At 39.6% G+C, this 20,677-nt stretch overlaps 1 protein-coding gene across 4 annotated transcripts in view; it reads left to right on the top strand.

Moving 5' to 3' along the window:
• NFATC1 (nuclear factor of activated T cells 1) overlaps nt 1–20,677 on the top strand; it is a 282,233-nt gene that overhangs the window by 134,423 nt on the left and 127,133 nt on the right. For 3 of the 4 annotated variants that reach the window (XM_068237037.1, XM_068237040.1, XM_068237038.1), the window contains exons 7-8: nt 3,259–3,314; nt 5,274–5,406. The exons of the other annotated variant lie outside the window; for it this stretch is intronic. In XM_068237037.1, coding sequence (XP_068093138.1) covers nt 3,259–3,314; nt 5,274–5,406 — 189 coding nt within the window. The remainder of the gene's footprint in view (nt 1–3,258; nt 3,315–5,273; nt 5,407–20,677) is intronic. 4 annotated transcript variants of the gene reach the window in all.

Raw genomic sequence — 20,677 nt, 5'->3', positions numbered from 1 at the left:
GATGGGCCAACTCCTGCCAGTAAAGGAGTAAATACTTCTGCTGCCCGGTCTTCTTTAGTACACAAGGGCTTACCAAATGTCAGCTATATTCTCTCTCACCTTCTTCCTTTGCTGTTGCTATTCTGGAGGAGGATTAGGCAGGGGTGGATGAGGAGGAGGCTTCTCTTCAGCTTCCAACATGGGAAGGAATACAATGGGAAGCTCTTCAGCTGCCACATGTAAACAAAGCATGTCTGCTGCCTGCCCAAAAAATTCAAAGGGGAAATTATATTTTCTATTGGCTGTATTTTTCTACAGAGACTGAGCCTTGATTTTTTTTCTTACTAACCTCTTTGAAAACTTACTTTTTAACTCCTAAATGACCCATTTGTGGCAATCAATGTTTAAAGTAGCCAAGTAACCTACAAATTGTGGGCTGCATATTACTGCCTCAAGGCTGGTGAGGACCTTTTCAGTTGAACGTATACTTGTTAAAGGCAATCACTGGCACTTATATTTCCTTTCCATACTATTGGTAATTAAGGGCCTTACTTTACTTTTTCTCCTAAGTTTTCTCCTAGGTGATAATTTCACATATAATAGTCCATGGGCCATATGCAATTCACTTTTTCACCTACGTTTTCTCCAAGGTGATATTTTCACAACTTGTCAATAAAATGACTTTTAAACCAACAACAAGCAAGAAAATACTGCAAATAATGTGACAGTACTTTTTCACCAAGTTTTGGTTACTTTTTCAATTGTAAAATGCTGAAAAATTATTTTCAGTAGAAGATGAAAAATTATTTCCCAGGAGATAACTCAGGAGAAAAAGTTAATTGCATATGGGCCCATATGCGATACACTTTTTCTCCTGAGTTTTCTCCAAGGTGATATTTTCAAACTTGTCCATAAAATGGCTTCTAAACCAGCAGCAAGCAAGAAGATACTTAAACTTAATTTTGATAGTACTTTTTCGCCTATTTTTTGGTACTTTTTCAGTTGATAAGTGACAGAAAATTATTTAAAATAGAAAATGTAAAATGTTCTCCTAGGAGAAAACCCAGGTGAAAAAGTTAATTGCATATGGCCCAATGCCTTTTAAGCCACCAGCAAGCAAGAAAATACTCATAATAATTGTGTCAGTACTTTTTGTTACTTTTCAATTGTAGAGTGCTGAAAAGTTTGATGAAAATTATTTTCTAAGTCTTTTAGTTATTAGATCATCCTTAGTCAGCATACGCTTCCTGGGCCCTTAATTATTTGACTTTTTCTGCTACGTTTCCTCCTAAGTACTCTTTTACACTTAAAGGGACTCCGAGCTCAGCCAAAAAATGAAAGTTGTACTCACCTGGGGCTTTCTCCAGCCCAGTGCTGGTCGGGAGGTCCCACGACGGCGTCCTGGCTCCTCTCCATGTCCCTGCTCCGGAATGGCTGACTGGCCGCAGCCCGGGCGACACTCGGCCGAGTGTCGGGCTGCTCCTTCCGCGTATGACGCGGCTGACGTCACACGCCGGCCGCCTCGCGTCATCACAGCGGCCGGCGTGGCAGTACTGCGCATGCGCGTTTAAAGCGCGCATGCGCCGTACTGCCATGCCGGCCGCCGTTATGAAGCGAGGCGGCCGGCGTGTGACGTCAGCCGCGTCATACGCAGAAGGAGCAGCCAGACACTCGGCCGAGTGTTGCCCGGGCTGCGGCTGGTCAGCCATTCCGTAGCGGGGACATGCAGAGGAGCCAGGACGCCGTCGTGGGACCTCCCGACCAGCACTGGGCTGAAGAAAGCCCCAGGTGAGTACAACTTTCATTTTTTGGCTGAGCTCGGAGTCCCTTTAATGGGCTTGATTCACAAAGCCACTTAGTGCCCCATAAGTAGCTTTGCGGGCACTAATAGCCCGCAAACCTACATCGAGCACAGAACCACCCAGCGCGGCAGCCTAGTTATAGTGCGCGATGCGACGATAACGGCGCATCCCACTGCCCTTTAAATGTCGCACCCATTGCACCGTTTTCGTCGCAACGGGTGCAACGTTTAGAGGGCAGCGGGATGCGCCGATATCATCGCATTGCGCACTATAACTAGGTTGCCGCGCTGCACACAGTCTGGGTGGTTCTATGGGCGCAAACCACCTAACGCTGTGGTTTGCGCCAACTATCTATTAGGGCTTAGCGCCGGGTAGTGAATCAAGCCCTATGTGTTGGTATGCATTAGTACGCGTTTTTTTTTTCTCTCCATAGCAGTGCATTGTGAAAAAGCCTTCAGTTAAAACGTGTATAGTGGGAACTGAGCCATAGGAAAACATAGACATTACTTTGAAAATCAGCTATAACTGAGAGCAACTGATAGTGTAAAAGGACCCTAAGAGATAATTTTTCATCTTCTGTTTAAAATAACTTTTCAGGACTTTGCAATTGAAAAAGTACCAAAAACTAGGTAAAAGTACTGTCAAAATTGTTCATTTTCTTGCTTGCTGATAGCTTACAGTCGAACTAAACTCTGAAATTCTTCTCTTCTCTAAAGGATTAGCTACAGCATAATAACCTTTATGGGGATAAAAAATCTTCCTTACGATTTATGTAAATCCTAAAAAAAAACTAAATCTTTAACTAGAGTTCACTTTCAAGGGGGCATTGCAAGGGTTAAGCCTTGAGTGGCCCATACACTGATTAATTTCTGTTCGAATTGGCTAGAAATCTATGCAACAGGAAGCATGATTGATCGTCTGATCGATTTCCAACTAATTTTGATCGATTTGCTCGATAAGTTTGGATGGAAAATCTAGGTTGATCAGCTGCTGACAGATACATTCCTGTCAGATTCAACCTGACAGGCATCTGACAGGAATCTTTCTGATGATTGAATTTGCTGCAAATCTATAAGTGTATGGCCACCTTTAGTGTTTATATATGAGGAGAGAGCTGTATGAGAGAGAGTATTCACAGATACTGATAAGACACTTTGATCTGGCTAAATACACAAATAACACAGCAGCAGTGAATTTGTAAGCAAAGTTGTGAATTTCTAAGCAATGTATGTGTGGAATGAAGACTTTTTATTGTGTCCTGTGCAAGAGTTTGGGTCGACTTTAAAATACATTTTATTGATAAGGTGTGAAAATGTCACTGAGGAGAAAAGCAGAATTGTATAAGGGGCCTAGTCTAAACTAAGAATATTACTAATCCCTTTTACTATATGTAAAAAGAATGCGGTGTACATTTTAGGGGGTTGAGGAAATTGTGTACTCATTGTAACAATTTCCCTGTTTCTTCATTTTGTTGTAGATGGCCATCATGTATGGGAAATGGAAGCAAAAACAGATAAAGAAATGTATAAGCCTGTAAGTATGATTAGAGAAGAGATATCGCTCTTGCTTTTCTTGACCTGTTCATAAGTTATGCTATTTGCAGTCAGTAGATATTTGCAGTTATGGTAGCAGGCCTAGTGGTAACATTGAGCACATTAGGCCAGGCCTAGAGGCAATGTTGTCTGCCAGGTAGGAGCAGCTTGCTGTACTGTGCAGAATTTAATCTGACATAGGTTTAATTTAAGTAAGAAAACGAGAAATTAAAGGACAGCCAACAGTGATTATTATTTGTAGTAGTCTAATATTTTAATCTGTGTAATGAATCACATATGTCATGGGCTGTACTTTACCTTATGCATACTTTTCTACATTCTGCACATGGTCTGCATTAGGCAAGCCAGCCTGTGCTACTGCTTGCCTCCCTGTCACAACAAATTACTGAACTGGGGCACTCCTGCACAGACAGGACATCTGTGGGATACATTCAAACATGATTTTGTCTTCAGAGTTCTGTTAGCCCATGTGTTTTCAAACCTGACTGTCTCCTATATTATATTTTGCTTGGTAGTGAAAGGCATACTGTACTAGGTATGAGTCAGTCTTATTTAATTATTATTTTAATTTCCACGTATTTTTTAATTATGTTAGTAAAACTTTGTTTTACCTATAAATGATTTGTTTGTAGCGCCTCATACGCTATCTAAAAAAAGCCCTACATTAACTGCGTATCTAGAGGCACCCTTTCTAACTCTAAAATGCATTGTTTATTTGCATGGATGAGAGAGAAGGGAGTAGGACAAGTCATACCTGATGTACTCTCTCTTTTTTTTAATTACGATGAAATCTGATTTCCCAGCAAGTCATATATTGTCACTGAGAGTTTTCAGTCTTGTATATTTGGAGCTCTACGGGTTGGAGCTACATAGCAATATCCATAAATAATATTGAATTAAAAACATTTTGGTGGTATTGCTGTGTACATGATTTAGAGGCACTAAAGTTAAATAAAATGATTAAAAACCGTTTAAAATTAGAGGAGATAAAGGTAAACTTACCTCCTCTCAGGGAAAATAACTTAATGGTGAGGTCATTGATCCAAGTGAACAAAACTCTCATAGATTGCAATGCATTTCTTCTAGGTTCCCGCTTCTTCAGGCATATAAAGAGAGTAAAATCTCAAATGAGCCATAGCAGGCTGTAGTAGAGCCTAGCGCAGGGCTTTGCAAACTTTACGTGGTCCGGGCCTCATGCTGCAGACCGTGGGTTGCATTTCTAAAATTCCATCTGTCCTCCTCCCTCCCTTCCTTGTTACGGGCACACGTGACAGGCCATCAGGATGTGCTAGCATGTAATACGCTGGCACTTTCACGCCGTCTCACGTGACACAACGAGTACGCATTTCAGTCTTGTTTTGTTCATTTGGATTAAATTACATTTCTTCACCTCCCCATTAAGTTTTTTTTTCTCCGGGAGGAGGTACCTCTATTAACTTAAATTGTTTTTAATCATTTTATTTCACTTTGGTGCCTCTGAACCATATATATAATTATACCACCTCATGTGGAGGGTATATCCCTTTGTTGTTTTGTCCATAACTGCAGAGGGTGACTTTTTATTTAACTTGAGTGGGGTCAGGGGTTATTCTCCCCACCAGACTGATGTTGCGCCACTTCTGTGACACACATATGTGAGTATAATTATACACATTGTCCCGTTGTCACAAACTTACTATACTATAATGGATCTTGGTTTCCTTTCACATTCCCCTCCCCCTTTTTCTTTGGAGGCCTTAGTAGTGTGTCACTCTCAGAAGGGGTTGCACCATCATTAGTTAATATCTACACCTACATAAAGCATCAATCATAAATGCAGAAATAACATGACTATGAGAGTCTCAACCTCACTGAGGTAAAGCAGGTCCCAGCAATTAGCATAAATGAATATAAAATGTAAATTTCCTGCTCATGAACAGTCTATTACTTTTTGTTACAGAGTACACTAGTTGTAGAGATCCCACCATTTCGCAACCAGAGAATATCCAGCCCAGTTCAAGTCAATTTTTACGTCTGTAACGGGAAGAGGAAAAGAAGCCAGTACCAGCAATTCACCTATCTGCCAGCCAATGGTAACATAATGACTCATGAATATGTCTCTTATGTTTCTCAAGCTGGGTGTTTGCAGTTTTGTTAAAGCACAAAGAGTCCAGTGCAGTACTGTGATTACTGTGAGAAAGATGAAGACTCCACATTTTCTAAAACACTCCTGGGGGGAAAAAGGGAGAGTTGCAGTTTTGTTAGAAAAGAACTGCTTGTTTTGTTCTGCCTAATTTGAAAAACATACTACCTGACCTCCCTCTCACAAACACCCTTGTTGGTGCCAGAAACACACTTAACTGCAGACAGCTTGGCTTTTTTTCTTTTCTTTTTGCATTTAATCAAATTTAGCAAATTATATGTCTTCATGAGTAGCATTATCTTCTCACCCAGGGTGGGCCAGGAGCAATGGGTGGGGATAGGAAGAAAGAACTCACCCGATGTTTTGGCAGGAAGATAGTCGAACCTAGGACCAAATAACAGCTGCTGTTGTTATGGGTGTGGTTGTCAAAGTAACAAAGAATCTTGTCTGACAAACCATTCCAGGACAGGGGTCTGACACCTATCAGCCAGAAGCCAGTTGTATTTTCCTCCCCATGAATTTAGCATATCTACTTCACACACAGGCCATATAATCTCATCTTTTTATCCTGGCATAAAGTGCAACCTGTTACGAAAGCAGTATAGTCAGCATAGCAATATTCAGTGGTGTGTTTCTCGCTTGGGTGAATAGTTTGGTTACTGGTATCTAGTATATTTGATTATATTTTATTGAAGAATACTTGTGTATTTATGAGATTAAGTATTTTTTTTTGTGAATATGATTTTTTTTTACACTTACTTACATTGCATTGTCGTCTACTTGTATGTTATTTCCTTAAAGGACCACTATTGCAAAAAAAAAAAAAAATTTTTATTTAAAATCCATGTTTATACATATTTATAAAATGTAAAATGTGCTGTAAATTACCTTTTTTTCATGTTGCTGGCACTTACAGTAGGCAGTAAAAATCGGACAAATTTGGAACAGTCTAAATCCTTATGGGGGAATCTCATGGTTTTCTTTATTTTCAAAAACACTTGCCGAATGACTGTTGCTTAGTCCAACTGACAAAATAGGGCTGACGTGAGTAGGGAGTCTGGCTGGCATTTTGTATAGATCCTTTCTAGGGAGTACTTTTGTAAAAAATACAGGAAATACTGAAAATCTCCCATGAGGAGATAGAATAGTCCAAAACTTGTCAAGCGTGGTGCACACCATGCAATTTCCTGTCAAATCAATTGTTTCCGACAGGTCTGATCTGATTTCCTAACGTTTTTTGATCGATTTTCGGAAAAGATTGGAAATCAGATTGGACCTGTCGGAAATAATTGAATCGACCCATCTATCTGACGGGTAATTGCATGGTGTACCAGGCATTAGATTTGTCAGCTTTTTATAATGTACTGTAAGTCACAGCGACATAGGAGAAAGGGAATTTATAGCTCATTTAACTCTGGAAGAAAGATATTTCTTATTTGTATGTGTTTGCATGTATTTTAAATGTTACAATTTTTCACAATAGTGGTCCTTTAAAATGCATACTCTATGTATTGTATTGTATCATATGTCTGATAACATGGATATGTATGAAATGAAAGCAGTGTAGGGAAAACTACATGTTCCAGTTATTTGTTTCTTTTAAGTCTGGATTTTTTTTTTTTTTTACAATGCACATGTTTCAGTTTATAGGTGTTTTCACAAATGTCATTTGCCTTAATGAACTGATTAACAAATTGACAAGGCAACTATAGAGATTAGTCATTACGTTCATCCATAGCTATTTTAGAAATGGTATGGAAGAAACTGTCTGGTTACTATGGACAACAAGAAATTTTGTTGATGAAGAGTAGAGCTGATCAGTTCTCCTTGTAGAATTCCATTTGCAAGGACATTTGACAGAGAAGCACATCAGTAATTTATAAGGTAAACAATTTATACTTCTCTGATTGGCTGATCACGATCATGTGATTGCATACACCTTTTGCGTCTTGTAGGGTGATCTTGAGCAACCAGTCAGGAAAATAAAAACTATCCACAAGATATTCTGATAAAGTGCTTCTCCATGAGTTGTTATCGGAGTAGGGATTATATTGCGAGAATTGATCATCTCTTTTTAAAGCATACCTAAAGTGACATGTGACATAATGAGATAAACATATACACATATAGTACTAGCCCTACTAAGAAATTATCTAAAGTCCCTTTCTGTTTTCAAGTACAGCAAGAGTTAAACACACTTGAATTATTATCTATGCAAAAGGGTTTGTCGAAAGCTTGTTGAATTCAGGTTCCTGAAAAGTAAATAGAAGCTAAAAGTCTGATATATGTTAGGGAGAAGGGAGATAATGAGGTTTTCCTGCAAGAAAGTTTAAGATGCTTGGTTAAAATAATCACAGAGCCTTATCATTCTGGCTATTTTCAAATCTCCTGATGCTCTGAAAAAAAAAAGTGCTTTTCTGTAGAATGCATTGTACATCCAAAAGCTATTACATGCACCACTGGAAAGCATGATCCAACAACTGTCATTATAAATGAGTATGACAGTGCAGCTCTGCATGGCGAAGCTTGCATGTTAATTTCAATGTAGATAAAAGAATGAGAGGATCTTATGCTGCAGAGGTCCTAAGGTTGCATGAGGCTAACAGACACATAGTATTGTTTTGGCAAGGACAAGTAAACTAATGGCTGAAACAACCTTTTTACAGCAACTGGACTGGTAACCAGTTTTAAAATTATTTCAAAACCTGATAAAAATGATGTATGCATCTGACTTGCATGATTGGTAGCTGTTACGTGGCCAGTGAATCAATGCAACTGAGTTTTTTAAGTTGTACTCAGATCACACATCTGATACTATTACTAAATGATACTATACTATTTGGCAATTGTGTTTATCATCTCATTGTAAGTTAATTGTTGCTTTGCAATCTGGGCATTATATGATTGTGCTGTTTGACGTTTGGCAGTCATGGTGTGAGATGGGCGCCACACAACACCGCTGCTGATGCCGACAGCTGTTGATCCTCCTAATGTACAGTATATTATTACTGCAAATGTTACCTTTTTATATTAATTTATCAAATCAAGATTCATTTGAAAATTGTTTTTAAAATCAAGCTGACTCTGTATATAACTTTGTTTATTCAAAATAAACAGGATATTTCATTACAAAAAAAAAGTGTCTTCACATGGCGTGTTGTGTGTATTAACCTTGTAGCAATTAAGTCATCATTTTAAATCTAAATTGTAACAAAAACTGTGCAGTATAAGATAAAAAAAAATCTAAATCTTTAGATTTTTTTAAAGCGGACCTGAACTCAGAACTTCTTTTTCTGCTCTGCTCAGCATAATAACCTTTAAAGAAAAACATTTCTTTGTTACAGCTGATACAAATCATGCAATACATTTGAAGTATATGTACTTCCTGCTTTCATGGAAGCAGACATATTGGTAACATCCCGTGCTTTCATATCAGCCTCCCTGCCGTGGCAGCCAGCTGACACAGCTAAAGGATCAAATTACAGCTTGTGATTAGACACAGATAAGGGGTAAATAGACAGGCTAAATTCTCTAAATGCATTTCTCTATGTTTTCCTTCTGTCCCGTGCAAGAGTTCAGGTCCACTTTAACCGCCAGTTGTAGCTCATGAATCAGAAGTGAATGCTTACTAGCATACAGTTTTATGATATACAGTGGCTTGCAAAAGTATTCGGCCCCCTTGAAGTTTTCCACATTTTGTCCCATTACTGCCACAAACATTAATCAATTGTATTGGAATTCCACGTGAAAGACCAATACAAAGTGGTGAACACGTGAAAAGTGGAACGAAAATCGTACATGATTCCAAACATTTTTTTACAAATAAATAACTGCAAAGTGGGGTGTGCGTAATTATTCAGCCCCCTGAGTCAATACTTTGTAGAACCACCTTTTGCTGCAATTACAGCTGCCAGTCTTTTAGGGTATGTCTCTACCAGCTTTGCACATCTAGAGACTGAAATCCTTGCCCATTCTTCTTTGCAAAACAGCTCCAGCTCAGTCAGATTAGATGGACAGCGTTTGTGAACAGCAGTTTTCAGATCTTGCCACAGATTCTCGATTGGATTTAGATCTGGACTTTCACTGGGCCATCCTAACACATGGATATGTTTTGTTTTAAACCATTCCATTGTTTCCCTGGCTTTATGTCTAGGGTCGTTGTCCTGCTGGAAAGTGAACCTCCGCCCCAGTCTCAAGTCTTTTGCAGACTCCAAGAGGTTTTCTTCCAAGATTGCCTTGTATTTGGCTTCATCCATCTTCCCATCAACTCTGACCAGCTTCCCTGTCCATGCTGAAGAGAAGCACCCCAATAGCATGATGCTGCCACCACCATATTTGATAATGGGGATGGTGTGTTCTGTGTAATGTGCAGTGTTAGTTTTCTGCCACACATAGCATTTTGCATTTTGGCCAAAAAGTTCCATTTTGGTCTCATCTCGTCACCAGAGCACCTCCTTCCACATGTTAGCTGTGTTCCCCACATGGCTTGTGGCAAACTGAAAACGGGACTTCTTATGCTTTTTCTGTTAACAATGGCTTTCTTCTTGACACTCTTCCATAAAGGCCAACTTTGTGCAGTGCTCGACTAATAGTTGTCCTATGGACAGATTCCCCCACCTGAGCTGTAGATCTCTGCAGCTCATCCAGAGTCACCATGGGCCTCTTGACTGCATCTCTGATCAGCGCTCTCCTTGTTCGGCCTGTGAGTTTAGGTGGACGGCCTTGTCTTGGTAGGTTTACAGTTGTGCCATACTCCCTCCATTTCTAAATGATCACTTGAACAGGGCTCCGTGGGATGTTCAAGGCTTTGGAAATCTTTTTGTAGCCTAAGCCCGCTTTAAATTTCTCAATAACTTTATCCCTGACCTGTCTGGTGTGTTCTTTGGACTTTATGGTGTTGTTGATCCCAATATTCTCTTAGACAACCTCTGAGGCCGTCATAGAGCAGCTGTATTTGTACTGACATTAGATTACACACAGATGCACTCTATTTAGTCATTAGCACTCATCAGGCAATGTCTATGGGCAACTGACTGCACTCAGACCAAAGGGGGCTGAATAATTATGCACACCCCACTTTGCAGTTATTTATTTTTAAAAAATGTTTGGAATCATGTATGATTTTCGTTTTGACTTCTCACATGTACACTACTTTGTATTGGTCTTTCACATGGAATTACAATAGATTTGATTCATGTTTGTGGCAGTAATGTGACAAAATGTGGAAAACTTCAAGGGGGCCGAATACTTTTGCAAGCCACTGTATGTATATATATATATATATATATATATATATATATATATATATATATATATATATATATATATCCTGAGCTTTTTATCATGAATAGCAACCTAACCAGACAGTACACGCATACTGTGTTCTTATGCATAATTTATTTTATAAGGGTCAGTCAGTACTGTATTGAATTGTTGCTTTACAATTTAGCAATTTAGTTTGAGGTCTTGTCACATTGACTGCAAGAGTTTATGATGATTGTTTCAGCTATGGCAAATAACAGGATTCATGCTACATGAATCTATACTGGTTTTCTTTACTTGTCTAGCGTGTTTACAGTCTGCCTTGCATGCTTCATCGCATTAGAGAGTTTTCCATTTTCCCATAATCAAAATGTGACTTTAGCACACATTGGGCTTGATTCACTAACCCAGTTAGCACGCCTAAAGAGTTTGGGCATGCTAACTAGGGTGCTAACCAGTTAGCACGTCTAGAGATCGCACGGTGTGCGGTGCAACATTAACGTCTTCGCATGAAACGTGCCCCCCCCCGTGCACTGGAAACACGGCGCATTAGGGCCTGTACACACTGCTGCGCTTTTCAAATCGCATGCGCTTTTTAAATCGCAAGCCTTCATGACAATAGGTAAAGCGCATCGCACCAGTGTGTACAGGTCTCCATGATTTTCATTATTTTTTAAAAGACCTTGCGATTAAAAAGCGCATGCGATTTGAAAAGCGCAGCGCAAGCGCAGCAGTGTGTACAGGCCCTTAGATGCACCTGAAACATCGTTATCGTCACACCCTATGCGACATTATGGTCACACTGGGTGCAATGTTTCCAGGGCACCGGGGGCAACGGTTCACGCGAAGGGTGCATCATTAATGTCGCACCACGTGATGTTTTTGGCGCACTGCACACCGCGCAGGGCCTTTTTTGGCATGCGAAAGGGCTTTTCACAAGCGTGCTAACACTTAGCACCGCTTTCTGAATAAAGCCCATTGTATTGCTTACCTCACATCAGGAAAGTATTTATTGATGTATTTGTGTTGAGTTAAGCTTTTGGATTTCAATTGTCCAAGTTTATTTTTTTGTTGTAAGGGAAATCCATGCAAGCACAGGCTTGTAATGTTTGAACCCAGCCCTGCCCTTTGTCTTGTAGGAGACAGGCAAAGGTAGGCCCATCGTCACTTGCTAGGCAACCAGAACCACTGGATTGTAGTAAGTAAATGAGTTGTTGGTCAGCACTGTCTATCTCCATGCTGTTTTTAGCCACTACCATTCCTATAACATTGATGGCGTCAATCCTAAGGAACTCATCAACTACATGGCAGCAAGACTAAACCCTTTTTGACTTATTGATTTAAAGAGCTTATTCCAGGGGTGTCTAAACTTTTTAGGCCAAGGGCCATATCAATGTTCTTTAGAGAGCTAGGGGGCCGAACTATCAAAATTAAACCCAATTTTTGCTGATTGCTGTTAAGTACACTATGCGTGTGACATTTTGCCAAAACCCTTCCAAGTGAAATAACCTGTATACACTGTGCATTTAGCACAATGGCAGCTGTTAATCAGTGGCTGTTACTGCTGATGGCCCCTGTATGTGGCACCGCAAATAGGGCCTGGAGGCTAAATGGAATTAACAACTGTATAGAGCTTTGGGGCCACCAGAAATGGCTCGGCGGGTTGGACTTTGGACATGCCTGACTTATTCAGTCAAAGTATAACATTCTATAGATCCTCTTGTAATAGAAAGTTAAAATAATCTGCTGGGTCTTTATCTTCTGAATCACTCCTGGAGCCCTGTATCTGCCGGCTTTGCAGAAAAGTACCGTGGAGCTTTCTGTATCTACCATGGAGGCGCCACAGACCTTTTCTGCAAGGGGAAAGGGCATGGGCCGGAAGCCAGCAGACAAGGGCCTCCAGGAGTGATTCATAAGAAAAGACCCATCAGGTAATTATAACTTTCTCTGAGAAAAGGAACTACACAATTTTAAATTTTGACTGAATAGGCTTTTTAATGAGGCACAGTAATAGAAGATTCTAATGCAACATTCAGGATATCTAATTTTACTTAAATGATCCTGGTTTCATCATCAGGAACACTTCCTTCATCTATATATTGCTGTTATTTTGGTAACACCGTCCTCCCAGTAATGTTTAGCCTAGACTATGATGTCATGAAGCCTTCTTCTCCCAAAGTACTCTGGGAGACCAGGTGTTGTTTTTACACACTTTGGAAAACACAGCAAGCAATCAAACATTCCACTGTGATGATACTTACTAGCACCTGTGATAAATGTAAGAATGAAGAGTTGCTGGATTGACTTGTAAGCCCTATATGGGTACACATAACAAAAGACTGAACCTATAGCTATTTCTTTGCAGCCACTGACATATGTTATGTTCAATAATCATATTATTGGTTCCTGACTTAACATTACCAATAATTACCAGTAAAGTCTGATTAATCTGCACCCCTTTTGTTCCTTTGTGCAGTCTTTACCTCACTGCATAACATATTCAGCATGGCTGGGTGAACAAAGCAAATCCTAATCTGTTGGGCCTGAAGCAGCCTTATTATTTTACAAATGTATTCTAAAAATAAGAAAGGGAAACCTGTTTTTCATTGCGTCGTCCACTTATAGTCCCATATGCGTTGTCATTCTATTTCAGTCTATTATGTTTATGCGGTGTGCCTCTATAGGTCTCAATAGTGTAGTTTTCATAAGAAGGCACTTTAAACTATGGTTTAAGTAGAACAATTGCAGTCAACATGAAATGCTTGCATGTTAAGTTCTTATTCTCTAAAGCTATTATTATTATTTTGTAGTATTTATGTAACGCTGACATCTCCTGCAGCGATTTACAAAGTATATCGTTGTGTCACCAACTGTCCCTCTAATCCTTACCACAGTCATATGTCAGTTTTAGGGGCAGCACAATTATCTTATCTGTATGTTTTTGGGATGTGAGAGGAAAACTCTGTACAGATAGCTCCCTGGCTGGGATTTGAACTGGGGAACCAGCACTGCAAGGTGCAAGTGCTATCCACTATGCCACTGTATTCCTACACATTTATGAAATCCCCAGTCCCAGGTGTAACTTTTTAATTTCAGATTTGAAGCTGAAAGCCATCGTCCAGTTAGGTGCAGACCTGTACAAACCCATAACTACTTGTAGCAGAGCTCTCATAGGTTTGTGATAACATGCCAAGTCCCCAGTTTAGAAGGCCTGAATAACCAAACCATTGTTGACCTGAAATCAATAGACAACATACGAGATCCTGTAGACCTGCCTTGATTTAAAAAAAAAAAAAAAAAAAAACCTGCTTATTAGGTGGTGTGGAGTTGTGCATAACCATTGCCTGGAAATGTTAAACCAGGCGATTGCTAAAATATGAGTTAGTAGTTATGCAACTGTAGGCAGATACATGTGAGAACTCTTTCATAAGCATTCTTAGGTCTATTAATAAAAGTTCCTTCAACTTGAAAACAACCATTTTAGTTCCCCTAGCTAATGATTCATCATGGCCCAGTTGAGGGTTACATCTATTTGCCTAATATCAGATGATTTTAATAAATCAAAACACAAGAGAATTACTTATAATTTACAAGGTCTGTGATGATCTCCAGTCCAGAGATACGGAAGTAAATTAGACTTTTTTATATTTAATTGGGTTGAGGGTATTCTAGTGATCTTTTTGTGAAAAAATAAAGCATATCAAAGGTGAGCACCTTATGAGCATTAAGTGATGAAAGTTTAAAATACATATTATGGCTGCTTTATTTTTGCATTCCCTTAATTTGTTGCACTTGGTACATACACTAGATGGCATCTATCTGGATCACAATATAGTGATTTATTAAGACCAATGCATGGAGGAAAACTAGTGCAAAAGGGGAGCTATTGCTCTAAACATCCAATCAAAATCCTTGCAGCTTCATTTTTACACCAGAAAAGGAAGTTTAACTGGATAGGTTTGGTTTACTGTAACTAGCAAAAGCAACTTCTCCAGGTTAAATGCAGTGAGGGAAGTGCCTGTATATATGTGGACAGATAAGTAATTTAAGCTTCGTACACATGATAGATGGTTCTTGGCCAAGATAGCTGGTCAGGGCGAGAATCTAGCTTGTGTACAGCGATCCCAATCCTCCTCAATGTGTTGGTGAGCAATCTGCCTGCCGGTTTCATCTTGGCTGAGTGCAGGCTGAGGGCATAGTTCTACTCCTCAAGCCACTCGCTCCATGTTGCTCCTTCTTGTGTGGCCTCCTCCATTGGACCCGAACTGTCGACTGAGGGATTGAGTTCTGATCCCTATCGGGTGACAGTCCTCGTACATGTGTGTTAAGGCTTTTAGGCAACAATGAGTCAAACATTAATTATGCAGATGTGAGTTGTTAAACTCACTTGGCTGAAGGTGTATTATCTTTAAATGTATGGGAAAACTTGGCAAAACTGCATTCATTTGATAAGTAACTTCTCTTGGAAAAAGCAAGAAGTTTTAAATCAGGATGATACCATTTATACTCTTCGAAAAAGAACACTGTCCTGAGGATGTTGATGGGCACATTTGGACAGAAAAGAAATCTGGTTTGCAAAAGTTAAGAAGACATTTAATGTCACACTGGAACATCCACCCCTAAACCAGGGAGGTAGTCTTCAACGTTGTTCATCATCAACAAACAAGATTATTTTAACACCTGTACACAGACAGTTTAAAGAGAATACATACCTCCAGCATGGTGAAGTGAACAATTTATGTCTGCCTAATGAGTTTTAATTATACTGAACTCTTTATTGACGGAAGTACATGAACTTTGTGTACCTGGTGTGAATGAACAAGTCACTTATGCTAGTGGCAACATCTTCCAGAACACAAAATTGTCCAGTTGAAACTACCATTTTCCTTTGGATAATATCACTGGTTTTTGTATATTAAAAGGATGAAAACATTGTCTGTTAGTGGCAAATAATTATTACTACACCATATTCATCTTGTATGCAGTCTGCCTCTCCATATTGCCATTCTTGGACAATATCTTACTGCAGTTGGATACATATTATGCTTATATTTCTTCCAAGGCATCTCAACCATATTCAGCTCAACAATTTTATTTTTATGTGATTCCTTAAGAAACTGGCTGATAGTCAGGAGTTGCTGTCATACCGATTGTTGTACAAGGCAGCGAACAGCTTTTGTTTACTGAGAGATAGGGTACAACACTGCCTTTATTTTTGGCAAACAAATAAGAGCTAACATATGAGAAGCAACATTTCAATAAAATAAATCCATTGCTGTTAATTTAATTATTTTATTTAATCAGGTAAAGTCCAAGTGTTTAATGAAAAAAAAAGTATGCATTAACAACGATTTATTTACAAGTAGATATTTAGGCAGGTGCTTAATCTTACCTATTTGCATTCATACCACTAGTCAATTGACTCTGCTTAGTTGAAGGTACTGAAAGTGGAATGCAGATAGATTATTTCTGCTGCATAATATTTTTCTGGGGGTTGCAGTCCAGGCCCTACGGTCAGAAGCCTGGACTCAAGAGATCCTCAAGTTCCTCAGGTGCAGCTCTTGCTACTGTTCACAAGCCCAATGATAGCACTGCAATTGTTAATTATAATAGCTTTTATTGAGAGCTGAAAGAGGTGGGACACCAACAATCCATGAAGGCCAAATATTCTGTGGGTTCCTTAGGCCCACAGGGCAGGTTGTGGAGCTGGAACCTTGAACTATTCTCTGCTAAGCAGAACAGTCAGTTAATACACAATGGGAGCCCTACATTTAAACTCTAGGTTTTGTTTCTTAGCTTTCATAAATAATTTGTTTAATTTTACCAGATTTAGGGATTCAGTAGTGCTAAGAGGTACATTTTTGACAGCATCCCACACTAGTCTAAATAACCAGCTGTGTATATAGTGACTTGATTTATAGAGGTGAAATGCTAAAGTAAGATAAGAAGAGTAGCCATCAAGTGGGCAGGGTATGCAGACGGGAGGATAAAATATGGCTTGGGAAGACCATATACTTATATCAGCTTTTTGGAAAGAACATGATGTAATGCTGTTTGACGGATGATTCATATGTGAGGATTTCTACTTCTAATTTCTACTTCTGGACAGCCCTGCCTGTGTGCATATTCTCTTGGTTTACCAACTGAACTGAAGTACTGAAGTATTGAACTGTAGGAATGAAAAAGCAAGAGCAAGTTATATACCGGTGGTCTCAAGTTCAGAGACTCGTGTTCTAGGGCAACACTATTAAAGCATGTACCCCTTTATTAATGATTGTGTTAGCCAAGAACCCCCTGCTGTGGGTAACATTATCTCAAGTATGCCTTGACAAATACATTCTTGTTAACAGAAATCACTTATTGTTTATAAATACTTTTCAAACTGTCTTTGATTCTTTGAACTAACTATAAATATGCATTCAAGTTCATTTATATATTATTTTTTTTTATCTTAAAAGTTATTATAATAGAGTGACTATGCAAAGTTCAGGTACTCCTCGGATTCCACTAAAGTACCCCCTGAATATAGGTGCTAGAGTGTGCCGAGAGGTGAAAGCATTATCTGACTGACCTCAATGTAACCATACTGTACAAACGTATGTGTGTAGGAAGGATCGAGGAGGAGCAGGCAGACACTTCCCAAGGGGGGAACGTAATTTACAGAGGCTGTTTACTGACCATATGCCACTTAACCTTTTCTCCCTCTTTACTATAAGCCTCTCTGGATCGTTTGTCTTTAGCATGTAAAATTAGTAATTAGATAACTTTTGGAATTGTGAAGAAATATATCTTATTTTATGCTTTCCTTCATCAAACATCACTTCTTTTCCTCAAATACAAAAAAAAAATCTTGATGACCCTAAAGTATGGACAGTTTTTACTTCCTTGAGTCTGGGCCTGTGCTTGAATTCTAGGATATTTTCTTTGGAATAAGTTGCATTCTGGGAGGAGTTGTGAGACTGAGCTGACTCTCGATACCCCTCCCATTACTCTTGGGAGTTTGGCTGAGCTGCTGCTTACTGCCCCTCGCACTTCTCTAGAGTATAGCCAAGCAGTTCACGTTTTAGGTTGAATTGCTGACATAAATTAACTTTTGCGTAATATTCTAATTTTTCGAGTTTCACCTGTATTACTATTGCTGTAGGCTAATGAGTCCTCATTTTTGTCTCATATACAGAATATAGGCTAAAGTCCGGTTCACATTTGCGTTGGAGCGACAAATGCATCCGTGAAAATGGATCTGATCACCAGTCGAACGGATCTGCTTTCACTGCGTTGCCACTCTGTTTCCATTCCGTTTCCCCACATCCCCCCAGACCCCCACCCTCAAATTGTATTTTTCTATTTAGAACGGTCCATTTCTTCCCTAGTGTGAAGAAACATTCTGTTTTCTCATTGCCCCCAATGCAGCGCTAAAGCTTCTGGATGTGAACGGATCCATAGGTTAACATTGGATCCATTTGCATGCGTTCCGTGTTTTTGTCTTTATTACATATGCGGTACTTAATGTTTTTCTTAATAAACAGTTTGTTGGACAAAAAAAGTGTACAGTACTGTAAGGCCTCACAGGACTTAACATTTTTTTTTATAATTGAAATGTGAATTTTTAATGGGGTTATTTTTTTACTTTTTTATTTACTAATGGTTTTTACTTGTTGGTGTTTCTTAAATAGCAGTGGCAGGCTGGATAGTGTAATGGTTAAGGGCTCTGCCTCCGACACAGGAGACCAGGGTTCAAATCTCGGCACTGCCTGTTCAGTAAGCCAGCACCTATTCAGTAAGGAGTTTCTTGGGCAAGTCTCCTTAACACTGCTACTGCCTACTGAGTGCGTTCTAGTGGCTGCCTCGCAAGCGCTTTGAGTCCGACAGGAGAAAGGCGCTATACAAATACAAATACTGCTATATAAAAATAGTCCAACCCATATGTGTTCTTTATATTTTTTGTGATTTGAAGTACAGCCTATGATTTTAAATGTTGGCAGTCAGTACATTATTAATATAGATGCTCTATTTTCAGTATTTTAGATCATCAGCCTTTCCTAATAGTGCACGTGAATGTGATTTGCCACTAACACTTGTATTAACCCCTGCAGTGCTGAAGAAGAAGGATGGCTGATCTCACCAGCTGTAAAAAGCTTAAGATCACCAGAGCAAATAGTTACCATGTGCTTGCTCAGTGAGCTGTACGGGTAAGAAATCTTAGGCTTTAAATAATGGCTGCCAAATTAGAGAAAACTAGTAAGTCTTATTATTTCGAGCACTGCTGCCTAGACATAAAGCTCAACAGAGAAGCCTGTGTTAAAGGCATTTTCATGACAGCTAAAATTACAGCACCTAATTGCAGATGAGGTCACCTCCAATGATCTGGGGATGCCAGTTTGGATGTGATGATAAAGGGAGATCATGTAGATTTATTGGTTTGTTATTACACAGCTATGATCAATAGATTTACACCACATATTACAATACCACAGGCTATTACATTTTTTTTTATAGCTGCAGCAGTTAACAGACAGGCAGACTTTAAATTGAACTTGTGTGTGTGTTTTGGCACCTTGCACAGACTTTCGTAAAAAACAGATGACACTAGCAATTTTAACTCAGAAATGTTTTGTGATTATGTGCAGCATATGATACTTGCATGTGAGTGTGTGTGCAGATGGACAAGAATAAGCACTGTTAATTAAATGTGCTCTCAGCAGAGGTTGGGGTACACTCTGCCTTGTCTCTGATCTCATGATTCTAAATGATACCAGTGAGGAAGAGGGATGTGGACGTCTCATGTATATGAGCAGATGCCAGAAGCACAGGTCTATGATTTCTAATAGAGAGACATGGCCACAGATTTGTCCCTCTAATATTATGTATCTTTTCTAGTACTTTAAAGGACAACAGAAGTGAGAGGGATAAGGAGACTGCCATATTTATTTCCATTCAAGCAATACCAGTTGTCTGGCTATCCCGTTGATCCTCTGCCTTTAATACTCTTAAGGTCGAATGTGATCAGAGAGGGATCGTATGGCTGCCTTTACTGCAAACAGATTGTGAATCGATTTCAGAATGAAACTGATCACAATCTGTGAAGCTGCCGCTGCCGCCACCCCCCCCCCCCTTGCATACATTACCTGATTTGGCCAGCGCAAGACCCCGGTCTCCGCTGTCTTCTTCTCCGCTCTGGGCTCCAGTGCTGCAGCTTCACTGAACTTCCTGTCTGGGGGAAGTTTAAACAGTAGAGGGCGCTCTACTGTTTAAACTTCCTGCCGGGACAGGAAGTTCAGTGAAGCCTGCCGGACTCGGAGCCCAGCGCGGAGAAGAGGACAGCGGAGAGAGCGGGGACTTGCAACGACAGAGCAGGTAATATATTGCCACTGTACTGCGAAGGGTCGACGGGCATTCGAACGCCGCTATCGACGCACTCCCGACCCGCCGGTGATCGAGCAAAATCTTCTGCACGGACGGAACAACGGGAATCGACGGGAACGATTGATTTCGGACAGACCGATCCTGACCGATTGAGTAAATTGGCAGATTCCACCATATATAGGCTCATTTCCAATAATTGAGCAGAATGGAACATAATCTATTCTCCCTTAATCCGATAAATTATCAAATCGATTAGACTATTGTACAGGAAAATCGAGTAAGGGGATAAATGTACGTCTTATATGTAATTGTACAAATGTATTTTAAATTTAATTTTTTTTTTTGCTATAGTGGTCCTTTAATTCTCAGAAGAGAAGTTCCGAGATGTTTCATTCAACATGAACTCCAATGTAACACATGATACCATACCACATGAATGACTGAATTGCTAGCAACTAGCTGTTTTCAATATTCACTAGTTTTCACTAATTACAAGAATCAGCAACTAGTCTCTGCAACTTATTGCTAGCACTAGCAAGTCTTTATTGCTGGAAGCTCTACAAATGAGTTTTGAAAGATAGTTGCAGGTGCTAGTT

Source organism: Hyperolius riggenbachi, chromosome 5 (assembly GCF_040937935.1).
Source record: "Hyperolius riggenbachi isolate aHypRig1 chromosome 5, aHypRig1.pri, whole genome shotgun sequence".
Taxonomy (NCBI): domain Eukaryota; kingdom Metazoa; phylum Chordata; class Amphibia; order Anura; family Hyperoliidae; genus Hyperolius; species Hyperolius riggenbachi.
Note: the sequence above shows the minus strand (reverse complement) of the source record. Positions and strands in the feature narration are given on the sequence as shown.